The following is a 25,967-nucleotide window of genomic DNA, read 5'->3' as shown; positions in this document are numbered from 1 at the left end:
TGGATTTTTATGAGAGTTTTTATGAGCATGAACAATGTGGGGGTAACACAGCAGGCTGGAGGCTGACTCCATACACAGTTTCAAATGTAGATATGATAGAGCCCAGTAGGCTCCGGAATCTGTACGCCAGTTGATTGACAGTTGAGAGGTGGGACCAAAGAGTCAAAGCTCAACCCTCGCAAGCACAAATAGATAAGTACAGCAGGCCTCCAAACTGATGTAGATCGTGTCTTCCAATGGGCCACAAAGAGCAGCACGATGTTTGGCAAAAACAAGTTCCAGCTCCTGGTAAAGGTAAAGATGTCAGCAGAAACCACATGGAATGCAGTTAGGCCACACAGTGAAAAGGAGGGGCATTATAAATGATTTGGAAATGATCATGTCGGAAGACTTTAGTTTTACATCCAATAAAACGTTTAAAAATTCTAAATTCTGTAGTGTGCAGTCAAGAGAGATATATAATAATTTACACCTAGAAAATATTAGAGGAATTGGTTCCAAATCTGCACATGGAAATAACTCCTTATGAGACCAAATAGCTCCATTGAAAAGCAGAGGTACAGTAGCTGTGCTAAGAGAAAATTCTGTTAATATCAGGGGGCTCAAGTTTTTTCAACACACTTTCTCTAAACATAAGGGGCATAACTAGCTGACCTCTCAAAAGGCTTCAAAAGAGACCTTGATAAACACTTTCAAAGGATGCCTTATCAATTAGGCGATGATTCATATGTCAAGGTGTGAGCAGCACTGTCAAGCAGTCTGGTTGGTCAGACCACCAACTAGGAGGCCCTGGTTAGAGACCCGGTCATGGAGACAGATTCCCGGAACCAAGAACTGGTAAACAGGAAGAACAGGTAGCTAATTAGTACATTATTGTTGTTAGCCACAAGATTGATTAGACAAGTTCAAAAATAGTTTTATCTTATTTGTATTTCTGTGTTATATGCAAAAAGATTAGTTGCGTTATTTAAAATAAGAAAATTTCCAAATATTTTGTTAGAAAATAAAATCATACTGTTTTCCAAAATCCAAATCCAAACAACATTATCCGAGTTTTGTAAGTGCTGTTGAATTTTGTAAAGCTGAAGAAATTAATACACACACATACAGTATATTCTTATACAGTATATAAAAATGAAACATTTGTAACTCATTCTAAGGTCCTGAGCCTGGATTTAAGATAAGTCATTGCATCGTTCCAGGTGTGCTGGAGTGTGCAGCTATGAAGGTCGTGGGGGACTGTGTTCTGTCCGTTTGTCTATGCCATTACTGAAGCTCCGCCCTCGCAAAGATCTCATTGAAACTCTACTGGTATGACATGTCTGCTATATTTTAAAGTTCCCTTTTTGACCACTTACATTTTTATTAAAAATACTGCTGTTATATTTGTTAAGAAATCATCTTGAATTTATGAATTGCAAGTTATTTAAAGCAAATGATATAGTATATCAATTTACAGTAATAAAATTTTGCTTTATTTGCTAAATTTCAAAATTGATTATTAATTATCTAAAGATATACTTAGTGCAGAGCTTGTTTAGAATACAGTACTGTACAAAGTTTAATACTAAATGTTATTACCACCTTGTAAAGAGAACAGTGATATTAACTAACTCTGATGATGGTCTATCTCTTCAGTCAGTGCTTCCTTTTTGGATTCGTGGTCCTATCTTCTAATACTCGAAAGACTTGCGATTCCCTGCCATACTTTCATAATTTAAAAAAAATTGCCTAATCAGAATACTTGCCACTTGCTAATTCTCAATTATTCAGATATGTACCCTCCTTGGGAACCACTGTCCTTAGTGATCCCCTCAGAATGTCACAGAAAAATTACTCAATTGTGCCGAGCTCCACTACGTATTTACATTGTTAATGGTTTTCCCATAATATAGGGCTATCTATAGCGCTAAAGATTATGTACAACTAGAGGTAGAATTAAAAATAAAGTCTTGAACGAATTGTAAGCACTAATTAAATTTGAGAAAGCTCCGAAATGGTTATGGGTTCCATTTCTGAACACCCCTTTTAAATAAAATGCCTTCCTGATGGGCAAAAGTTCTAAACCTTTGACTGTTCACTTCTCAGTCATTTTCTTCTCTTTTTTTAAATGGTTTGATCTAATCCTTTCTTAGTCTAATGCCTTTAAGAACTGTACTTGCATCTTTTTAACAACAAAAAATTCTAAACATTTGTTAAGCCAAACACTTTGCAATCAAGTTGATACCACCAGTGATTGACTCTTCTGACACAACTCAATACTTCTGTCACAGTTACATACTGAACTAGAAGGGCAGTCAGCTAAATTGGTGATGGAACATGTTACTCAGAGAGAGATAGACAAGTGTATATTTTGTTTCTAACTGTACTTGAGGCATCCTACTGATCCTTTCCTTTCTTTCCACAGCACGAGATGATCCATGCTTATCTCTTTGTGACTGCCAACAATAGGGACCGTGAAGGCCATGGTCCTGAGTTTCATAAACACATGTATCGAATTAATGGTGTAGCAGGAACCAAAATTTCGGTTAGTTTACTGGATCTTGTTGCTGCCTGCAGTCAAAGCAAAGTTGTTTGTGCAAAAATGTGTAAAATAATCATAATCCCTATAGATACTGAGAGAGTGGGAAAGGAAGGTGAAAATAAGTCTGAAGGATTATAGTAATGAAACATGTGAGTAAGATATGGCAGTTGCAGATTAAATTTATGTTGCTAGTAGAAATATAAACTCTTCAGAAAGTGTTGCTTAAAAAAATTACATACTGTCCATGCATTGGATTGTCTTTCCTGGGGGAAGCCCCGTCGACTCCCTGAACCTATCATACACTGATCAGTGCCATGCTATTAGGTGCCATTAGTCGCAGGAGTTCTTATAGGCCTACCGAGGACCCAGAGCCAGAACCTGGTCCCCTCGAAGAGGCACAGGGAGCGATGGCCTATGGAAACTTTACATTTAAAGTTAAACATAATTGGCACCACCAGGAAAGCACCCAGAAAGGCAGGTAAACTAAAACAAATCACTGCATGGTTTAAGAAGAGAGACCTCGGCCTCAAAATCACCAAAAGAACTCTCCCAACAAAAATTAAACTATCAAATTGTCTTGAAACTAGCATTGGCTAGTTCAGCCCCCTCCCCAACATTTCGGTGGAGGAGGGAGGCGCACCGGGTCAACTGGCTCACTCGCACTTCAGTTCTTGCTGATTCGTGCCTGGGTGTAAGTAAGTAATTATCAAAAGAAGGCACCAAACCGGGAAGGCTATGTAGCACCATCAAATACGCAAAATAATCAGAGGGCGCTAAATATCACCAAGGATGCCAATACGAGAACAAAAACGCATAAGGCGAATGATATCAAAAGTATCCGAGTCACCAAAAATTCTATCGAGGGACAGGTGACCGCGAGGGGCGGTCGGAAAGCAAGACACACGCTCGTCCTGGAAGTCAGGACATTCAAGAAGGACATGCACGACCGTAAGAGGGACAATGCAACTAGGACAATAAGGAGCAGGGCGGCGCTCCATCAAGTGACCATGGGTTAAGCGAGTATGGCCAATACGCAACCTCGCCAGAGCTGTTTCCCACCGCCGGTTACGGTGGAAGGAGGACCGCCACGAGGAAACACAACATTTAAGAGTACGTAGCTTGTTACCAGTAACAGACAACCAAGAAGCCTGCCAACGGGTAAGGACTGAGGAATGGATAACCGGGTAAAAGTCGGAATATGGAATGCCTTTACGAGAGATGGGACAAGAGCGGACAGCTTCCTTGGCGGCAGCATCCGCACGCTCATTTAAAGACACACCAATATGGCTGGGAACCCAACAAAACTCAACCGACTTAAATTTACTGTGAACGAGAAACAGCCAATGCTGGATCTCGACAACTACTGGATGAACCGGATTAAAGGACCCGAGAGCCATGAGGGCACTACGAGAGTCAACAACAACTACAAAGGAAGACTGACAACGAGAAAGCAGGAGACGAAGAGCATAGAGAATAGCATAAAGTTCCGCTGTAAAGATGCTAGTCTCCGGAGGCAAGCGACACATATAAGTGCAATCAGGAAAAACAACAGAGTAGCCAACACCGTCCACTGACTTAGACCCATCGGTGAAGACAGAAACGGAGCGGGAGTGAGAAGAAAAGTGCTCGAGGAAAAGACGTTTTAGAACCGTAGGAGGGGTAAAAGCTTTAGTGATATGGGTCAAGGATGTACAAAACCGCGGAAGAGGGACCCTCCACGGGGGCAAAGAAGGAACAACACGAGGAGAAACATCAGAAATACGAACGGAAAGAGAATCCTGTAGGCGAGATAACCGGACAGAAAGAGGGAGGTGGTGAAGAGGAACAGGAACCGCGGGAAGGGTAAAAGTTAAAGCACGACAGAGGCGAGAGGAAGGATGTTGCAAGGACCGCGCAAGATAGCGAAGACAGTAGTGATCACGGCGGTCCTGGAGAGACAGGAAGCCAGTGTCAACATACAAGCTAAGGATGGGAGTCGAACGAAAGGCACCAGAACTGAGGCGCAACCCAGTATAGTGCAAAGCATCAAGACGGCGAAGAGTAGAAGGAGAAGCAGACGAGTAAGCAGGGCAACCATAATCGAGCTTAGACAGGACGAGAGAGGAATGTAAAGCAAGGAGAGTGCGCCTATCTGCCCCCCATGCCCCCCAAGAAGTATGGGACAAGACCCGAAGGAGGGTAAGGGCCTTAGAGCACTCAACACGGAGGTAAGAAATATGGGGAGACCAAGACAAACGAGTGTCAAGGAATAACCCCAAAAGCTTCGCGGAATCTTTGTATTCAAGGGGATGACCATAAAGGGACAAAGAGGGACGAAGAACAACCCATTTCCGCGTAAAAGTCATGGCACAAGTCTTAGAAGTAGAGAACTTTAAGCCATGATCTGTGGCCCAAGACGACACGGCATCAATTGCAAGTTGAAGCCAGCGTTGAAGGAGAGGCGAATCATCACCCTGACAACAAAGGGTAAGATTATCGACATAGAGAGCGGAGAAGACACCAGAAGGAAGAGAGGAAAGAAGACCATTGAGGGCAACCAGAAAAAGAGTAGTGCTCAGAACACTACCCTGGGGCACACCTTCGTATTGCTGAAAAGAGGGAGAGAGAGAGCGGTACCAAGGCGCACCCGAAAGGAACGACGAGAGAGGAAGCTGCGGAGAAAGAGAGGGAGATGACCACGAAGGCCAAAAGAATGAAGTTGAGATAGGATATGATAACGCCAAGTGGTGTCGTAAGCCTTTTCTAGGTCAAAAAGGACGGCAACAACGGAGGTCTTCGCAGCAAAAGCAGTACGAATATAGACCTCCAAGTTCACCAGGACATCTGTCGTGCTGCGGCACTTGCGGAAACCAAATTGAGAAGGGGAGAGAAGGTGATGGTGTTCCAGGAACCACATCAGACGAACGTTAACCATACGTTCAAAGAGTTTGCAGACACAACTTGTGAGAGCAATAGGGCGAAAGTCCTTAGGGGAAGTACCCAGAGACCCCGGTTTGCGAACAGGGAGGACAACGGCATCGAGCCAGTCCTCAGGGACTGACGACGACTCCCAGATCCGATTATACAGACTCAGTAAATACTGAGACGTGCTCGGAGGGAGATGGCGAAGCATCTCATAATGAATACCATCGGAGCCTGCCGCCGTAGAACTGCAGAGGGCCAGGGCAGAACGAAGTTCAGAGAAAGAGAAGGGATCATTATAGGGAAGCTGAAGATGAGTGCAGAAATCTAAAGGACGAGACTCAAGGACAGGTTTACGAAGAAGGAAAGATTGGGGAAGATGAAGACCAGAGCTAACAGAAGAAAAGTGGGAACCCAGTTCGGAAGCGACTTGCAACGGGTCTGCCACAAGAGTATCATGGAGGTGAAGGACCGGTGAAACATCGTGCCTGGGTGTAAACATCGGCCGCTCTGGCTCTAGTCGTTTTCATCTGCTTAAGGCCTTTTGAGACAGGGTTGCCTGGTTGGATTCTGTAGCTCTCTTGGGTTTTGTGGAGCCTGGCTGCATTCCAGCTGTTTCCATTTGCTATTGGGTCTTTGTAGCTGTTTGGGCTCCTTAGGTACCCAATTGTGTTGCCAGCTCTTTACGATTGCCACTTCGGTTCTTTTCTTATTTCTTTATTTCGCTCCTTTCTATACAGGAAGTATGTTGGTTTTCTGGGTGGCCATAACATTGGTGTGCTTCTCTTTTTGCACACCCGCTAACACACACAGGGGTCGGGTAGCTGAGTGAACAGCATGCGGGACTCGTAATCCTGTGACCCGGGTTTGATTCCCAGCGCCGGTAGAGACAAATAGGCAGAGCTTCTTTCACCCTGATGCTCCTGTCACTTAGCAGTAAAATAGGTACCTGGGAGTTAGACAGCTGTTATGGGCTGCTTCCTGGGGTGTGTGTGTGTGAAAAGAAAAAAAAAGTTAGTTGGTAACAGTTGATTGATTGACAGTCGAGAGGCGGGCCGAGAGAGCAGAACTCAACCCCCTGCAAGCACAACTAGGAGAATACACAACATTACAGGCATAGCATTTGGTTCTGGCAACCCTGCTCTCAGCAAGTTTATACCTAGTTGTGTTACATGACCAGGTATAAGTTTAGTGCACTTAGAGCTGCATGTGCACAGAGTTCTCATCCCTGTGCGATCTTGGAGTACAGTACTGCCCTTGCGTAGTCAGGGTTACTTTCCCTAGGGCATTTGTGGTACGCTCTCTATAAGAGCATGGGCCACGTTTTGAGGTGGCCCATGCTCTTAAGGTAAGCTGATGGTCAGTGACTATCTATCTTCCCTGGGGTTGGGAGTATTTTTGGCTGGTGGGACACACTGGGCTTGCACGACCAGTTATTCTATTAGCACGTAGACACGCCGATATTTCTTCCTAGTTACCCATTTTCTGCGGCTAGGTCTCGAGGGCTGGAGCTTTGTGTTTAATTTTTGTGTTCAGTGTTTTTCATTTTGCCCCTTTTTCTGCATGGGGTTCTACTTTCATCTTATTAGATCCTCCTAGGGTGTGTACGTTTGAACCCCGATGTTGCCCCCCTGTGACTTTTCCATTGGGTTTGGGTGGCTAGGTTGCCTGCTCTCTGCAGGGGTTCTACTGGTATAGCATTCCCAGTGCCTGAGCTTCCTGCAGGGTGCATACCCTGTAGGCCCTGGAAATCCCCAATGGGCTCGGTTGTACTATGGTTACCTCCAAGTTTGATCTCGCCTTGTGCGAGTTTGAGGGTTGTTCGTCGCCTGTGCCACCTGTTGATGTTCCTTCCTTCTACCTCCACCATGCTGCCTGTTGGGTTGTTGACACCTGAGATTCTGAGTCACGTGGGACTTACTCTCCTCATGTGCTCTATCCTTCCTTCCTTCTCTGTGCAGATCGGAGTTTTTAGGCAGCGACTGCTTTGTATTCCTGGTTAACTCTTTGCAGTGGTCTTGGTTGTATTCCCAGTTGGATGCCCCATGTCTTTTCCCCTCTTAGTGTTAGGGTTTGGGATTTGGGGGTCCCCTCGACCTTGTTTGAGGTGGGGCTTTCCCATCTGGAAGGGAGGAGGTGAACGCACCACCTCTTCGTTCCCAGGTGGGTCGGTTTTTGCCGTTCTTTCCCCTCTGCTTCTGGCTCCAAGACATATGAGGGCTCCAGTTTCAGGCCAGGGTTTAGCTTGATATGTGGCTTGGGCAACTCCAAGGTTAGCCCCTACCAATGCGGGCACGGGGACAGTTGAGCTTCTCAGTTTGCAGTGAATTTGGATTCCTCTGGGCTCAGTGCTCCAGATCCATTTGGACTTGGTCCATGTCTCTTTGGGCAGGATGCTTCGGGGCTAGTCTACTGAGTTATCGGAGTTTGCTTCTCCGCTTTCGTTGCGTCCAGGAGGGGGGGGAGGGCTGACGCAGCTGGGGTCTCGAGGGAGTGTGTATTCCTCTGGCTCCTTGATGTCTGACCTGGCTTGGTTTGGCACTGCTTGCTCAATGTCTGACCTTGGGCATTTTCTTGTGGCTCTGCCTGTTTTTGAGGGCCAGGTGAGGGGTGTCCTCGCTGGTTTGGCCTTTTTTCTTCCACTCTTCGCATGTGGATCACTCTCTCTGTGGTAATTAGGTGGTTTGTTAAAGGTGTCCTACCTGCAGTTCTTCTGGCAACAGTATGGACTCTTGGTGGTCTTTTCACCTTTTTATTTTCCTTCATCATTGTTGTTCCGTTCCAGCGTTTTTTTTTTTTTTTTTTTTACTTTTTTTCTGGCTGAATCTTGCTCAGCGTCTTTTGCTGAATGCTGTCACCTCTTCTTGTGCGACTTTGGTGTAGCTGCCCCTGTTTACATTTAGGGTTGCAGAGTCCTTGGTCCCATTTCATATGCTTCTCGTGCTATGTTTCACCGCTGACTTGCTCATGCACTGCCGGAGCCGGCCTGGTTTCTGACCAGGGTCCTTCTTTTCTCTCTTCTGCTCATTTTCTAGTGGCCCTTTTGGTCTTGGATTGCTTTTGGTGGCTCTTTTGCTTCTTTGGCCTCCTGTTGTCGGGTGGATGGGTGTGCTTCATGCTCTTCTCCGTCAGAGCCTCCTCCTTTTCTGGCGAAGAATGTGTCGGCTGACTTCCAAAGGGGTCCATTTGTTGTGGTCGCTTGTTTGGTTCGACTAAAGGTTTTTAGCCCACTTTGTCTGGTGGCAGCTTTACGTCACAACCTTCATGCCCATGGTTCTACTTCAGTTTTTTTTTTATTATTATTGTTTTCTATTACAGACCAACATATATGCATTGTCTTCTGTCCTCCATGGACAGGGTTAGAGATCTGTTAAACATATAGTTCAGGGATTTATTGAACAATCAACTAGAGACTTCACAATCAACCACAGCACTTCAGTGAGTGCTTTATAGGTTTCCCTGGTTCCCTGTTCAAGGGCTCGTGTGTCAGGTTGTCTGCACGTGTCATTCAGTCTAGCCAGCTTGCGATCTGCCCTTGTTCTCGTACTGTCCGTGTGTGTATGCTGCTCTTGATGGCTGTTTTCGACCATGTCTGGGGCCAATCTTCGGCCACGAGGGTTTTGGTGGGCGAATGCGGTCTTTGCGGCCTGGTGTCTTGTCACCACCCCTGGTTTTTTGACAGACTTGTGTTGCTTGGGGCATGTGTCATGGCTGTCTATCCCCTTCTTTGGATTGGTTCCTAAGGTGCTGCCTCCTCCCCGGTTTGTACCCTTTTTTTCTCCTCTGTGGGTAGTTAGCTTCATGGAGCGGACAGGGCTTTCCCCAGAAAACCTTTTTTTGAATGATATGAAACTTCAATTTCTGGGTGAGCCCTGGAGGCTCCCTGACACCCTCCCTGCCCCCAGGGTGACTGTGTCGGGTGTGTTCATTATCTGCGAACTGAGGTGTGTGTGTGAGCCGGTTGACCCGAAGCGCTTCCCCCCCAATGTGGAAGGGGGGGAGGTGGGGTGAACTAGCCAACACTAGTTTAAAGAATTTGGTGGTTTAATTTTTGTTGGGGAGAGTTCTTTTTTGTGATTTTGAAGCTAAGGTCTCTCTCTTAAACCTTAAACTTCTCTTCTTGTAATGTTTTGTTTTGGTTAGCCTACCTTTCAGGGTGATTTCCTGGTGGTGGCAATTATGTTGAACTTTAAATGTAAAGTCTTCATAGGCCATTGCTCCCCCACACGTCTTCGAGGGAACCAGGTTCTGGCTCTGGGTCCTCAGAAGGCCAATATGAACTCCTGCGACTGATAATACCTGATAGTATGGCACTGATCAGTGTATGATAGGTTCAGGGAGCCTCCAGGGCTCACCCAGAAATTGGCATTTCATTACATTGAATGCTGTTTTTTTTTTCAGGTTTTTCACTCTTTCCATGATGAAGTAGATGTGTATCGGCAACACATTTGGCAGTGCAATGGACCCTGCAAAACAAGGCGGCCCTACTTTGGCTTGGTAAAGCGAGCCATGAACCGAGAACCTGGGCCACGTGATCCCTGGTGGGAACGCCACCGTCAGTCATGTGGTGGAGTTTACACAAAAATTCAGGAACCTGAAGGATATTCTGATAAGAATAAAAAGTCTCTCGCAGCAGGTGAATGAAGAAAACTTTTCGATCACTTCATAATTATTAATTTATTTAGCTATGTAGTATTATATATCCTCAGTAGTGACATGTGGCATTACATAGTTTTTTCTTCCTTGAGGTTTCTGTTAATATTTCAGAAATGGTTAATTGTACTAATTTTAAGGTCCAAAGAAGTATCGCTGCTATTGATACTGAACAACATAGCCATATACAGTACTGTACTAACTTTTTTTCTATCCAATATACCTTTTTTGAAGATATGATATTTTAATGCAATAAGACCGAGAGCCTCATTGCATTAAAATAAAGCATACAAAACTGAGGTTACCCATGTTATAAACTACTGTACTGTATTTTTTTTATTCTATATGATATTTTTAATCTTGTATCTTGTTTTGCATTGATTTAAAAATTGAAAACACTTATATTTGGTCAGAAAATTTAGCTTCCTTTCATTATTTGCCATGGGGAGGTAATTTTTTGTCATTTGTCATTGTCAGTACCAGGTAGTTAATAAATCTCGTATTCCTATTCCTCAAAATTGAAAGAGGCAAGTTGAGAGCTACTTCCCCCAGGTAATGATCATTACTTTTTATTGAACAGTACCATATACAAATATTATTACTATTTAAAATTATTTATAGCCCACCATCTGCTTAGCTATCCTCTTCTGCTTCTCCTTCACCACCTAGTGGATGGGTGACAGATAGGCAATAGTCACAGTGTGAGAGTAAATGCCAGAGTAAAGGGAAGTAGCAAACAGTATCCTGCAGGTCTTTTTTTCTGTGGGGGAGCCCCATCAGTTCCCTGGAGCTATTAGATTGATAATGGCTAATGTTAGTATGGGGCTTCAGTCATATTGAGGGTTGTCATACCTACTGGGAACCCCATTAGCCAGAACATGGTCCCAGCCATTGCCCATGAAACTCATGAAGTAATCTTGTCTGCCAACGACTGGGGTTGAACACCCATAAAGTTAGGCAATCCAAAACAGACCCCTCCTGGTAGAAAAAATTGCAACATGAGACTGAACAGAGGCTAGAAACTCCCTAAAGAAAAGAAAGCTAGCAGCAACACGTCATCACACCGCGCTCGCTCGTTCGTGCAGACCACCCCCCACCCCCACCCCGGTTGCCTGATCTGTATGGTGAACAGATACCAGATGGCTTCTCTAATGGTGCCCCAGCTACGGTCTTCTCTTTCGGCTGTATGAAGTTTCTTGCGTCTTTTTGCCATTTCCTTTCCTGCATAGGTTTCCTTCGGTCTCGGATCATGTTGTGTTGACTTTTCTTTCTTGGCTCTTTCAGGGACAGGCATCTTATGCCGAATACTGTCGCCTCATATCGTGCGGCTGAGCTGCTCCAGTTTGCGTTTTGGGGTGGATGTCACTTCGGCACACATTTCGTAAGCTTTCTCGTACCTTTTTTCAACTCTGGCCTGCTCATGCGCCACCTGAGCCATCCTTGTCCTTGGACTGGGTGTTCTCTTTTCTTTCTTCCCACGATTTGAATGAACTCACTCCCTTTGGTTGGTTATGTACGTAATTTAGAAGGGGCAACAGTTCTCGTACAGTGTCTTAGAAACCCTATTTTCCACTCTTCTTCAGTCTGACATATACACTTGGACTACGACACTTTGTTTCCTGTTGCGTGCCCAGTTCACCCAGTTCAGTGTCTTTCCTATTATTCCTTCTTGTCTATTCATCTTGTACATTAATCTTTTCTGGGGGTAGCCCTTTGTGACTCCTTGAAGCCATCTTGCCGAGATGGCCCCTAATTATTGGAGTGCATCAACTGTGGAGTTTAGTTTGGCCTACTGGGGGACCAGAGCCAGTACCTGGCCCCATTATAGATGCAGAGAGCAGGTGACACTCCTCCACCTCACTAGGGGAAGGTACCTAGAATGTCAGTGAGCCAACTACAGATTCACTGCTGGGTTCAAAGAGACTGAAGCCTCACAACCTGCTGAACGAACTCGCCCAACAATGTAAACAGACACTAGAAATTTTCTCAAAGTAAGCGTGTGCTTGTTTTCCCCGCCTATCACACTTGTTTGATTGGGGAGGGGGGCTCGTGTTGTCCACTGGTTCAAGCCCTCAATTCTTCTACTGATGCAATGCCTTACAGACATCTGCAGCAGGGCCCCAGGATTGTCCTTAAGCTTTCTCATGCATTGTTTCGCCTCCAGCCTGCTCATGCACCATTTGAGCCCACTTTGTTCTCGCCTTTCTTCTTCTCGGTTATGGTGTTCCCTTTGGTCTGGGTTCTTGTTCTTAAACTCTGTTTTTTGTTGGTCGTGGCTTCTGGTTGTAGGGTTGGGGAGCTTCGTGCTCTTCTCTGGAAGTATGGATTTTATCCTTTTCGGCATGGTTGGCATTTGCTCTATCTGCTGGCGGCTCCTCTTCAGGCAAAGAATCACTAGGTCAGATTCCAGAAGGGTCTTTTGGTTATTGATGCTTGGTTGGTTTAGTTGTGGGTGCATTATTTGCTGTATCCAGTAGTGGCTTTCCACCATTATCTTTGTGCCACCAATTTTGTTTTGGTGGATACTTTGTGAGTCAATCCTGTTTTCTTGGTTCCCTGTTTCAAGGCTAATGTTTATCAGGTTGTCTACAATATCATCAAGTATAGCCAGCCATCGGTCAACCCTTGTGCCATAACGTTCGTAAGTACTCCACTCTTGTAGCTGTTTTTGTCAATACTGTATGTCCTGCATTGATATTCAGGTATGGTGGTTCTGGTGTTTGAACCCAAATACCTGTTTATTGCTGCCCCAGTACTTGTTAATGTTACCATGCCTCACTGCTTTTGTGTTGCACTGGGCCATGTCTCTCAGCTAGTGTCTCACATTTATGTTGACTGCCTGTACAGTAGTCCCCCCTCCTACCTGGTGAGTCCCCTGTGTTTTTCTTCTCTTCTGTATAGTATTATTCCAAAAGCTCTAGTTATTGGTGTAACACAGAATCCTGCAGCTTCCTGCACCTTCAGTATCCACATTGATATCTGATCTGGTCCTACTGGTTTTGCTACATCTAATTCCTCTTAGATATATTTTTACCTCTTCTACAGTAATTTTGGTTCTTTTAGTGCTGTTTCTGGCCATCTGTTGTCACCTCTCCTTGGACACCAGGCAGGGTTTTGGTTTGTACACCTATTGGAACTTCTTATTGAGTGTTTCACACATTTTCTTGTCATTCTTCAAGAGGTGCTGCTTCCTGTCCTAGTAGTCTGATCACATGATCTGAGACTTAGGTTGGATTTTTGCTTTTGTTGCAATATTGTAATGTCCCGTTTCTAGTAGTAGCAGCAATTATTGTTGTAACACTATTTTTAGTAGTTGTAAGATGTACATTATCCTGCTTTTCTATTTGTATTTCTATGCATTTTGTCAGTATGAAATTAGATTAGATTAGATTTTGTATTCAGGTAAAGGTACATACGTTGAACATGAGTTACAAACATAATGTTGGATTTAAAGATAGAGCTAGTACATACAATAAATAAAGCCACTAGTGCGCATAGCGTTTCGACTAGGACGCATAGCGAAGTGCCACAAGTGGTACTTCTTCCTAAAAATATCCAGCTACCAGTACAGTACAAGCTGAAGGGTGCAAGGATGTGCCTAGCATAAGAGTCGGCAATACCCCCCTCAGTTGGCTGATTTATATTTTTCAGGAGCTGCATTTTAAGTACAGTACTATTAAAAAACAAATACTGATTAAAATTTGTATTACTGTACTTCATATTGAAAAACCAAGAATATTATAAGCATAATTGTTAGAGTCTTATTGAATAAGACTAAGTCTTACTATTAGAGAGAATAAGACAATCTGCATTAAAAACTGATGCAGGTTGAATACATTACCGTATTCAATGTTACTATACAGCATGTATGTCCATAATTTAATTTATTTAAGTCCATTTTAATTTTTTTCCAGATTCAAAAAAGAAACCTGATAACTGTGGTGACATTAGAAAATTTATTGAATTCAAAGGGAAAGGAAATACCCTTAATAGTGATGCCCCAGAATCATCATGTATTTCCAAGCCAGCTCCTTCCAGCAAAAAGGAAATGGGTGTGAAAAGTGTTAATGAGAGAAACACTGTTTTAAAAGAAAACATGCCAGTCTTTGGTGTAAAAAACAAATCCAGTGACAAAGGAAGTGAAGATTCATTTAGCAGTGGCGGTGCAAAACCCAAAAATATACACGGTCTAGGAAGTACAAGCTCAGGACCAGTGAAGCAGGTTAGTGTTGACAATGCTAGTAAATCAAAGGTGTATGGATTTGGCGGAACATCTCCAGCCAAAAAGAAGCCCCGTAATGTACCAAAACAGTCTAACATGGGAAACGCGTCTGCAAAGGCTGTGGGGAAACCCAATGGTGGTTTTGGAAGTGCTCTTGCTGTGCGAGGCGGTGGTTCAAGAACAATTACAGTGAAGGGAAAGCTGCCAGTGAAAACAGAAACCCAGGTAAATGATGGACATAAAATGGAAAGTGCCACATCAGTGCCAACTGTATTCCAGGGACAAGGCTTCAGCCTTGGAGGGCCGAGCACTGGCATATCCAGGCTTTTGTCCCTCACTAGCTCATCAGATCATTCCACCTTTACTTCTGCTTCTATTTCTCCAACTGAAACTGAAATTCTTTCAGACACAGAAGAAACTTCCAGTCTTGAGAAAGCTCAAAATCATAGACAGAATCCTTGGATCTCAAGATCACCTGCAAAGAGAAATCGTTTTGTTCAAGGAGATAAAACACCTTCAAGTTTCAACAAACCTCTTGGTAGTTCCTCTGCATCTAACCAGTCAGACTATAGTTCAGATGATCTCAATAAATGTCCTGTATGTAATAAATCTTTCTCCAAATGGAAGATTAATCAACACCTTGATGAATGCATTGGAAAGGTTGATGATGAAGACAGTTGGAGTGCCAAAAATAAAAATAATTCAAGTTTGAAGAGACCTTTAAGTCAAAATGTGAAGAAAGAGAATGTATTCACTTCAGAGGATGATGAACTTGAACAATTTGCACAAAGTAGTGCTTGCAGTGCTTCAAAGACAGAGAGGGGGGAGAGAGAAACAGAGGGAAGCACCAGTGAGACGTGTCCAGAAGAATTGTTCCCCTGCCCCGTTTGTAATGAGTTCTTCTCAGAGTTGAATATTAATCCACATTTGGACAAACACTTCTAAACAGTGTATAGTAAGGATTTATATATATATTGATTTATACAAAAAATAATAGGGGTGGTAGGAGAGGAAAAGATTAAAGTATTCAGTGAGAATCCACAAGGTCTTCTCTGAACACTCTTTATTTTCATCTTCGAGGATGTGGGTCCCTTTAATTACACCAGTGGTGGTACCCCTAAATAAATTTATATATATATATATATATATAAATGTATATGTATATATATATATGTATATATATATATATATATGTATATATGTATATATATATGTATATATATATATACTGTATATATATATATATATATATATATATATATATATATATATATATATATATATATAATATATATTAGTATATTTTGGTACAGTAGCAGTCTTTCCTGTAGACATATATTATTAAATATGACCGAAAAAGTAAGATTAATAATTCTAACACAAATTTTCTCGATCTTTCTTATGTTTCTTTTCACTGTTGATGGTAATTGAAAAATCAATTCTCCAAAATTCATTTTTATTTCTAGTCTGAAGCGACACTTGAACGCGTTTCGTAATAACTTATTACATTTTCAAAGACTTTTAGTTTACACACACACAACTATTACCTGCAAACACTAAACAGAGTTCTTACTTATGCTATGATTTAAACAGCTTTCATTTTTCATTTTATACCCGCATTTTGGTGAGGTGATATGTTACAACAGTTTTTGGATGAGGTCATATTTAATAATATATATATATATATAGGAAGGGAGTACCACCTCTAGCTGGAAGAAGGGGGACCCATAGCCTCGGAGGGAACCACGCATAACGCATTAGAGGGAATGTTTAGATCCCCTCCAATACAGTTTCTGTGTGCTTTTCTCCTACCACCCCCTATGGTAGGAGATATATATATATATATATATATATATATATATATATATATATATATATATATATATATATATATATATATATATATATTATATAATATATATTATATATATATATATATAATATATATATATATATATATATTATATATATATATATATATATATATTATATATATATATATATATATATATATATATATATATATATATATATATATATATATATTATATATATATATATATATATATATTATATATATATATATATATATATTATATATATATATATATATATATTATATATATATATATATATATATATATATATATATATATATATATATATATATATGTCGTACCTAGTAGCCAGAACGCACTTCTCAGCCTACTATGCATGGCCTGATTTGCCTAATAAGCCTAGTTTTCATGAATTAATTGTTTTTCGACTACCTAACCTAACCTAACCTAACCTAACCTAACCTAACTTTTTCGGCTACCTAACCTAACCTATCCTATAAAGATAGGTTAGGTTAGGTTAGGTAGGGTTGGTTAGGTTCGGTCATATATCTACGTTAATTTTAACTCCAATAAAAAAAAATTGACCTCATACATAATGAAATGGGTAGCTTTATCATTTCATAAGAAAAAAAATTAGAGAAAATATATTAATTCAGGAAAACTTTGCTTATTAGGCAAATCAGGCCTTGCATAGTAGGCCGAGAAGTGCGTTCTGGCTACTAGGTACGACATATATATATATATATATATATATATATAAAGTTATATTATATTTAGTTATAAATGTTATATAAGTTTTAAAATATATATAAGTTTTCATTCGCATATAGTCCTGGGGACCATTCAGGCTTGTTTGCATTATATATATATATATATATATATATATATATATATATATATATGTCGTACCTAATAGCCAGAACGCACTTCTCAGCCTACTATTCAAGGCCCGATTTGCCTAATAAGCCAAGTTTTCATGAATTAATGCTTTTTCGTCTACCTAACCTACCTAACCTAACCTAATCTAGCTTTTTTTGGCTACCTAACCTAACCTTACCTATAAATATAGGTTAGGTTAGGTTAGGTAGGGTTGGTTAGGTTCGGTCATATATCTACGTCAATTTTAACTCCAATAAAAAGAAATTGACCTCATACATAGAGAAAAGGGTTGCTTTATCATTTCATAAGAAAAAAATTATAGTAAATATATTAATTCAGGAAAACTTGGCTTATTAGGCAAATTGGGCCTTGTATAGTAGGCTGAGAAGTGAGTTCTGGCTACTAGGTACGACATATATATATATATATATATATATATATATATATAATGCAAACAAGCCTGAATGGTCCCCAGGACTATATGCGAATGAAAACTTATATATATTTTAAAACTTATATAACATTTATAACTTATATAACAACTTATATAACTTATATAACACATAAGACTTACACATAAGAAAACTTATATAACATTTATATATATAATATATATAAATGATATACCGATCTTTCTGAAGCCTGTTATACATTCCGATAGAAGTATCTGAGGTGTTGAAAATAGCTACAGGTACTGTAAACGTCAGTTTGTCTTCAAATAATGAGAGCTCTTATATAGTAAAGATTTGTCTAAGGCTCTTAAATAATTTTACTGATTCCATGTTAGATTATTTCCTGCACTGATTTTTTATAAAATAACATATTCTTTTAACGTGCAACTAATAGATTGTACTGATATGTGTATTAAACTGTTATGTTTTATATTGTATTTTTGTCTGGCAAACAAACTATTTTATGCCATATTGAATATGCATATTTTATATACAACCCTGTAAAAGGCTGTTTTATTTATCCAAATACAGTATATTTTTCTTTTAGAGCTTGAGCAATCTCTTTAATTGGCCATTCCTGGGAGGGAACTCGTATGATTTTGTCATGTTAATTTTTTTCTTGTCCCAGGTTCCCCAACCATTTGGGCTGGACAGTAGACCAAGTCTCGCTTCATGCAGGTTGGCGTTCAATACCTGACCACTCAAGTGCTTGGGCACCATTCCTTTCTCCTGTCCCACCCCAAATCCTTATCCTGATCCCTTCCAAGTGCTAAATAGTTTGTAATTGTTTGGCACTTTATCCTGATAGTGCCCTTTCCTTATCCCAGGTTTTTGCTTGGCAACTGCGTATTGATTTTAACTTAATACTGTGTTAAGTTTGAGCTGAAAGGCATGGCTGCTGTTGAAATTTAGCAATAATTTTTTCCATGTGATACCTTGAGAAAGCATCATAATGAAGCTTAAAATATGTATGATCATAAAACAAATTAAGATTTGTTCATAGTTTGGCAATATGTCCCAATTGCTTTTTTTTTATTTAGCATGTTAAATACCTCATAATAAAGACTTCTAAAAAATTGAAGCACTTGCAACTTACATATAACATAACTACATAAAACAACTTTCTAATGATATTGGTTAGTGTTGCACAGAAGCCATATGTACAAGGGTAGCCAAAAAGAAAAACAGAATTTTTGAGTGTCTTGTTAAAATTATATCATAAGAATTGTGGTCCCAGCTCAAGACAGAATATTAACTTGAAATTTACATTAATCTACCGATTATATTTACGATACATAAAATGCTGTATTTAAATTGCCTACAAACATTTGGGGCTTCAGATTAGCATACAAAAGGAAAGTCATTAAATTTATCATTCAATAACATGTCATGTGCTATCAACATGTCATAAAGGCCATCACATTTAAATTTGTAATGTAATGAACATGTATTCTTAAATTAATTTTCTTTTTAAACATTAATATACTAATTATTCTATGCTGTTTTCCAGATTCCTGCTAGTCTAGGTGCAATTGTAAGGGGCAAGCCTTAAAATTGTTAGTTTATCACCAAAAGAATAAAGCTGGCATGGGTAATGCTAACAGGCAAAAAAATACACAATATATTAATTTTTGGTTATTCAATATTCTAAGCTACTTTTTGTGATTTAACATAAGAGTTGTCCAGCATGTGGTCACAAGTTTATCATACTACCACAAAAATTAATTTGAAAGTACTTGGACATAAGGGCCTCTATCCAAGTGTCACCATCTTCAGTGGTCATGATGAGGATAGAAAGCCATTGGCATGCCAAATGTTTCTGCTACTGCATTCACGCATGAAGACCACATCTTCAATTGCTTCGGAGAAAGTTAAATACCGAGTGACAAAAATCATAACCCTAAAACTAAGTACAGTACAGTACAGTACCAGAAATGGTTGAAGGCCAATGGACTAACAATACTACAAGCCAAAAATGAAAGAACTGATCTCAAGCCTTAAAATACTGAACAATTTAAATTCTATTAATCCAAACCACATCTTTAAAGCGCTTTAAAGATGAAATGTAATGAATATAAAGGGCACCAGCTACAAGCTTAACAAGCCACAATGTAGAACAGAAAACAAGAGATACTTTTTTCACCCATAGGGTTATAAACACATGGAACAGTCTACCTGCCAAAACATTAGTTTCAAATCCAGATAAAATATTCAGGAATAATGGAGAGACCTTTGACAAGCCATTGACTTTCTGGCCCCATCAATGCCACTAGGGAGATTGTGGCATTCAGGAACTTCGATATATTATTTTACCATTTATCACCTGTGCTTGTAATTTGTCTCTTTCATGTGGTACCGTAGCAAAGTCCATCTACGTACACATCTACCAGAAGTTCTGTTATTGAAAATTGTGTAATGGTGTCAACCATCATTACTTTACAACTACAAAGCTCTACAAATTATAATCTTGTAAACAACTCAACAGGTAGCATTGCTCATGAGGTTTATGTTGAATTAGCCATTTATGTATGGGGAACTTGTAGCATGTTTTCTTATGCTTGCCTGCTTCTTGGTTGTCTGTTACTGGTAACAAACTACGTACTCTTAAATGTTGTGTTTCCTCGTGGCCGTCCTTCCACCGTAACCGGCGGTGGGAAACAGCTCTGGCGAGGTTGCGTATTGGCCATACTCGCTTAACCCATGGTCACTTGATGGAGCGCCGCCCTGCTCCTTATTGTCCTAGTTGCATTGTCCCTCTTACGGTCGTGCATGTCCTTCTTGAATGTCCTGACTTCCAGGACGAGCGTGTGTCTTGCTTTCCGACCGCCCCTCGCGGTCACCTATCCCTCGATAGAATTCTTGGTGACTCGGATACTTTTGATATCGTTCGCCTTATGCGTTTTTGTTCTCGTATTGGCATCCTTGGTGATATTTAGCACCCTCTGATTATTTTGCGTATTTGATGGTGCTACATAGCCTTCCCGGTTTGGTGCCTTCTTTTGATAATTACTTACTTACTTACTTATGCTTGCCTTGCACAGGAAGTGCCCAGTAAATTATATTTTTAATCTTAAGAATAAAATTAATAATTATGAGAACATCAAGTGATGTTCTTGGGCATCAATTATGTTCATAATTATGAGATCGGTAATAATTAGGAGAACATCAATTAGAAGTAGCATATGACAAATATTATTAAGAAGATGGGACACATGAGCATAGCTCTCATTCTGTAACTACACTTAAGTAATTACACTTTTATTTAGGGTTTTTATTTGTTATTTCTTTTATTTATTTATATACAAGACGGTACATTGGGTTTTTGAGAGTATATAACATTGGTGTTCTTTCATGTTGACCAGACCACACACTAGAAGGTTAAGAGACGACGACGTTTCGGTCCGTCCTGGACCATTCTCAAGTCGATTGTCCGACTTGTTCTTTCATTCTTGCAAAGCCACTAACATGCATAGCATTTTGTACAGGTCCTTAATCTAACAGATGAATAATTCATTGTGCCAGGAGACAGGCAGCCAGAGTGTATTCATACACGTTAGGCTTGTATCGAGGTCCATCCCCGAGTCGAATTACTAAACTCGAACAGGATGTATCTCTACAACAAGCTGACTAACTCCTGGGTACCTACTTACTGCTAGGTGAACAGGGGCACTAGGTGATAGGAAACATGCCCAATCATTTCTGTCCTGTTCAGAATTCTCGATTATGAGTAGATAATGAACCCCCCCACTGTACTATCGGGACTCTATGAATAGTATGTTGTACTGTAGTACAGATGTATTACTGAAAACAGGTACTTAGTAGCACAATTTGAGATAACTACAATATAAATTGACAGGGATGATTACACTGATGAAGATGCATGTCTTAAGTACTAATTCAAATTCAACATCCAAATGTTTATTCAGGTAAAGTACATACATACAAGAGGTTATACAAAAATTTATAGATTTATAGATAGAGCTAATACATACAATGCCTAAAGCCACTATTACGCAAAGCGTTTCGGGCAGGAAAAACATTAAAGACTAAAACTTAATACTAATTGAGATTAAAGTATAAAATGTGTTGAGAACAAATAAAAATAAAAAGGGGGGGAACATGGCAGAAAAAAACAGCACAAATACAATTAGGTCGACAAACAGCGTTGTTTAAAAAATAACGGACATGGGTTGGAGGAGTGAGTAGCACAAGATACAGTGTGTGTTTGAAGCACAACCACTTGCGCTGAACGGTAGAGCAACAGACTTGCTTCATGCAGGTTGTGTTCAGTCCCCCGAAAGTCCAAGTGGTTGGGCACCATTTCTTCTTCTGTCCCATCCCAAATTCTTATCCTGATCCCTTCCCAGTGTTATATTGTCATAATGGCTTGGTGTTTTCTCCTGATAGTTCCCTATCTCCTTCAAGCACAAGGTAGGATACTACGAGGATGAAATTAGGTACGTTTTGGTTTTACTTTTAAATAAGGCATAGGTTGGACAATTTTGTATTCATTAGGGAGTGAGTTATTTTATTTGCATGGAGTGTTTGCACAGATTCATTCAAAATTTATTTACATTTATCATTATTTACTTAGATTTATTAAAAATTACAATTTCTTGAAAAGGTCAGATGTAACACGAAAGAGGAGTAACTGGTTCAAGCTCAACAAATCACAATGTCAGAGAGAAAACAGGAGATGCCTTTTCACCTATAGGATTGTAAACCTGTGGAACTGCCTACTCTCCAAAGCCATAAATACCAAAACTCTGCTGGGTTTTAAAATACAGCTAAAAAAGATCAGGGCAAATGAGGGACTTTTGACAAGATGCCGGCTTCCTATCCTCATCGAGGCTAGTATTAGTGACCCTCGGGTAAATTCAGGCAAATTTAGTTTGGTTTATTATAATACTCAGAAACTGTATTATAATTTCATAAATTAGAATCTCAATATAAGCTATAATGTTGCTGTTGTTGCTATGGGACAATGTCATGAGGGCAGCTACGGGACTAAGTCGTGTTTCCTGCCAAACATTAAGGCACAATACTTCAGTATAATACTCAGGCTTGGTGCTAAGCAAGATTTGTTCATTTGGTGCTAAGCTGATAGCATATCAACCTCTCCATGGAGGGTTATCCCACGACTATCAAAGGATCGGGTGCCCCCCGGCGTACCCATGAAGGGTTAATCGCGAAGCCCGAAAAGGTGAAATGCTAAGCCTAATTGCGAAACGATTGACGCCAATCATTGGAAACTAATATGCCTCGCGGTAAAGAAACGCAGACAGACAGATGCTTGGGGAGCCCCAGGAGTAGAGAATCACCCAGCTCTCAGCGCACGTGCTAGCGTGTGAGCTTGTAAACATTCGGACTCACTTTATTGCATCATGGGTTCATGGCTGCCAACCTGACAGTAGCCAGTTGTACGTATGTGGATATTTCATAAACTTTATTTAAAACAATAATACAAGGAGTTTTATCTTATCTTTGGTGCATAGATAAAATACATTATGTAAGTACAGTTTATAGCTACCTATAGCAATCGTTTGCATGTTTTTAGCTATATTATAGTAAATGCCAAAGATAAAGTTAATAAAATTATGTAGAAAGCTTCGGTTACCAAAGCTTTTATACCTAAAATAAAGTTAATTAATTATGTAGAAAACTTTGGTTAGCACGTAAGGTAGCAGAATGAAAATGCTAAAGCCCCGTGTGATTAAAGTCTTAATTGCATTACACGTTGCATAAAACACATTGATACCATTATAATATATATTACAATCTAGCACTTTAAAATAATATAATTATTTTAAATATTTAGCAAACATGCCATATATGCAACAATTAAAAAAATTACAACATTTTGGTACCAAAATTATTGTTTGGAGTGGTTGGTACGCCGGGAACTGCGTGAATGAATCTCAAAAGGTGTAAATAGTGAAGTGTCCGGCGAAGCTGTTTTTGTCCCCCAAGATTTGTGTTCGGAGGTAAGATATCATATTGCTAGTTTTTTTTTTTAATTATTTAGGAGCGTGAGAGATGCCTTAGTGGCAATTAATATTATTTAAGTAAGACAGTTTAACGTGTGCTTACCCAGCTCTGGGTATTAGTGTAATCCCGTGCACCGGTGTGATACTGAGCGATTCATTTTAACTTTCTGCTATGTATTTTACCTGAATTTACCTGTAGTGCAGCGTTCTCTTATTGTGAATATTGTAGACTTATACTTCTATATTTGTCCATCGAAATGAAATCAGTTTATGCAATTAAACAGTTAACCTTGCAGATGAGACAGGGTTATTATTAGTGTGCATAATTAGAACAGTTAATCTGGAAATTTTTTACTTAATTGGCATTCTTGTGCCCGTATATCAATTAGTTCAGAAGTGTATATAGGTTTGTAAAACATTAAACCATTCATGGCTACTGTACTTCATAAATTTACCTGAGGACGACCATCTAATGGCCTTGATGGGACAGGAAACCAGTAGCTTGTCAAAAAGTTTCCCCATTCCACAATTTGATGGGGTTTGCATTGGTATATAATATTAGCACATTTTGAGTTGTGGAGGCTATTGTATACAGCTGCAAGAACTGAGTACAGGGAACATAGATGAGTAATAAATTGTGCTACTGCTCTTGTAGGCAGCTTCATGTAAGGTCATTATATATATAATAAATTTAAGTGTACTGTATATAGCTGACAGTCTGATTAGAACATCAAACAATATATTTATTGCAAACTTATTTTCACTGCTAGGGTACATAAGGTTAGGTTATGGCATTCAAAATATCAGGGTTGAGCACCCTCACTCAGTAATGTCAAACAAGCAAGTGATTCATTGTGGCTCAGTCACAGTCTCTCTAATGCATGGCTTAAGTTTCCTCCCAGTGGTTAAATCAGGCAGCCCATCCTTTTTTGGTAGTACTTATAGGAAGGATGAGGACCATGTTACATATACCAACATACAATGCAATTAGAAAGTAGAAATTTGTACTATTGCATTTGGACACACTGGAAAACAATTTTCTATATGTTGCCAAGATGAACTAAACTAACCTAACCTAAACTTCCTAGGCCTAATACATGCTATCTGATGCCTAATATAGAACATTGTGTGTGTTATACTATCTTCTTGAGGTTATCTTGAGATGCAGACGAGGAGTCACAATAACGTGGTTGAAATATGTTGACCAAACCACACACTAGAAAGTGAAGGGATAACAATAGTTGGTACGTCCTGGACCATTTTCAAGTCTAAAATCAATTTGAGAATGGTCCAGGGCGGACCGAAATGGCGTCGTACCTTCACTTTCTAGTGTGTGGTTTGGTCAACTTGTCCTAAGATGATTTCGGGGCTTAGCGTACCCGCGGCTTGGTCCTTGACCAGGCCTCCTTTTTGTTACACAACCCCAGGAAGTAGCCCGTACTAGCCGTCTTACTCCCAGGTACCTATTTACTGCTAGGTAATGGGCATCAGGGTGAAAGAAACTGCCCCTTTGTTTCCACCTTCACCAGGGATCGAACCTCAGGACTACGAATCTGAAGCACTGCCTAATCAGCTGTCAGGCCCCTAGGAAGTACTAGGCCTAAGAATATTTAAGTTCGTTTTTTAGCTTCATTTTTTGGACTTTATAACTACAGTAGTACAAAGTTCTACTATCTAATTGCTTAGTATGTCAATGTTTGTACTTTGGTGCACAAAGTTCAAATTCAAATGCAAATAAGTTTATTGAGGTATAAATACACACAAAGGGATGAGGTAGCTCAAGCTATTCTCACCCCATCTGGTGCACATAGTAGTAGTGGTGGTAGTAGTTGTAGTAGTAGTAGTAGTAGTAGGCATCATTGGATGATAAAAGGGCAGCAAACACTCTAAATGAATACTTTACATCAGTGTTCACACTAGAAAGATTGAATGACATCCCATCACCCACACAAATGTTTGAAGGAGGTGAAGAGAATGGATTAAGGGATATACCCATTACATGTGGCACAAGCAGAAAGAGAATTAGCAAACTAAAAAGACTCAAAAGCCCCGGGTGTTGATGGATTTAAATAAAAAATTATAAAGGAACTGTCACTATGCATACCACCGAAACTCCTATTCAGAAAATCCCTAGACCAAGGGATAGTTCCCCTAGATTGCAAATATGCAATTGTCACTCCTATTTAAAAAAAAAAAAAGGCAGAATGAGCTCGGCAAAAACTACCGTTTGATCAGCTTGACATCACTCATCTGCAAGCTCATGGAGAGAATCCTAAGGGAGGGCATCATCCAACATCTCGCAGAGAACAATCACAGAGTGCCAGACCCGATCAAAAGCTCCTGCTATGACTAAAGCAACAACACAGCTGATCATGAACTCATCCAGAGACTTAGTGGAGAGATTTAGCAAGAGATCAGCATCAGATCGACCTATTCTAAAACCATACTGTCGATCACATATTAGCCGATGATGGTCAAAAAATTATATAATTTACTGAACAATTAATGATT

General features: G+C 40.1%; 2 protein-coding genes across 2 annotated transcripts in view; both read left to right on the top strand.

Moving 5' to 3' along the window:
- Nucleotides 1-1,202: 1,202 nt before the first annotated feature.
- On the top strand, nt 1,203-15,784 carry LOC138349596 (DNA-dependent metalloprotease SPRTN-like; the record flags this gene model as incomplete). The annotated part of the gene is given in 4 exon segments (XM_069328919.1): nt 1,203-1,311; nt 2,408-2,527; nt 9,827-10,061; nt 13,993-15,784. Coding segments are annotated over 4 exon segments (1,717 nt in total), but the record flags the coding sequence as incomplete, so codon positions are not given.
- Nucleotides 15,785-23,352: 7,568 nt separating this feature from the next.
- LOC123759684 (hepatic sodium/bile acid cotransporter) overlaps nt 23,353-25,967 on the top strand; it is a 43,720-nt gene continuing 41,105 nt past the window's right edge. Inside the window, exon 1 of the mRNA XM_045744914.2 lies at nt 23,353-23,453. The gene's annotated coding sequence lies outside the window, so the exon portion shown is untranslated. The remainder of the gene's footprint in view (nt 23,454-25,967) is intronic.

The sequence above is a fragment of the Procambarus clarkii genome, chromosome 22 (genome assembly GCF_040958095.1).
Source record: "Procambarus clarkii isolate CNS0578487 chromosome 22, FALCON_Pclarkii_2.0, whole genome shotgun sequence".
Taxonomy (NCBI): Eukaryota; Metazoa; Arthropoda; class Malacostraca; order Decapoda; family Cambaridae; genus Procambarus; species Procambarus clarkii.
This window is presented reverse-complemented; position numbering and strand designations above follow the sequence as displayed.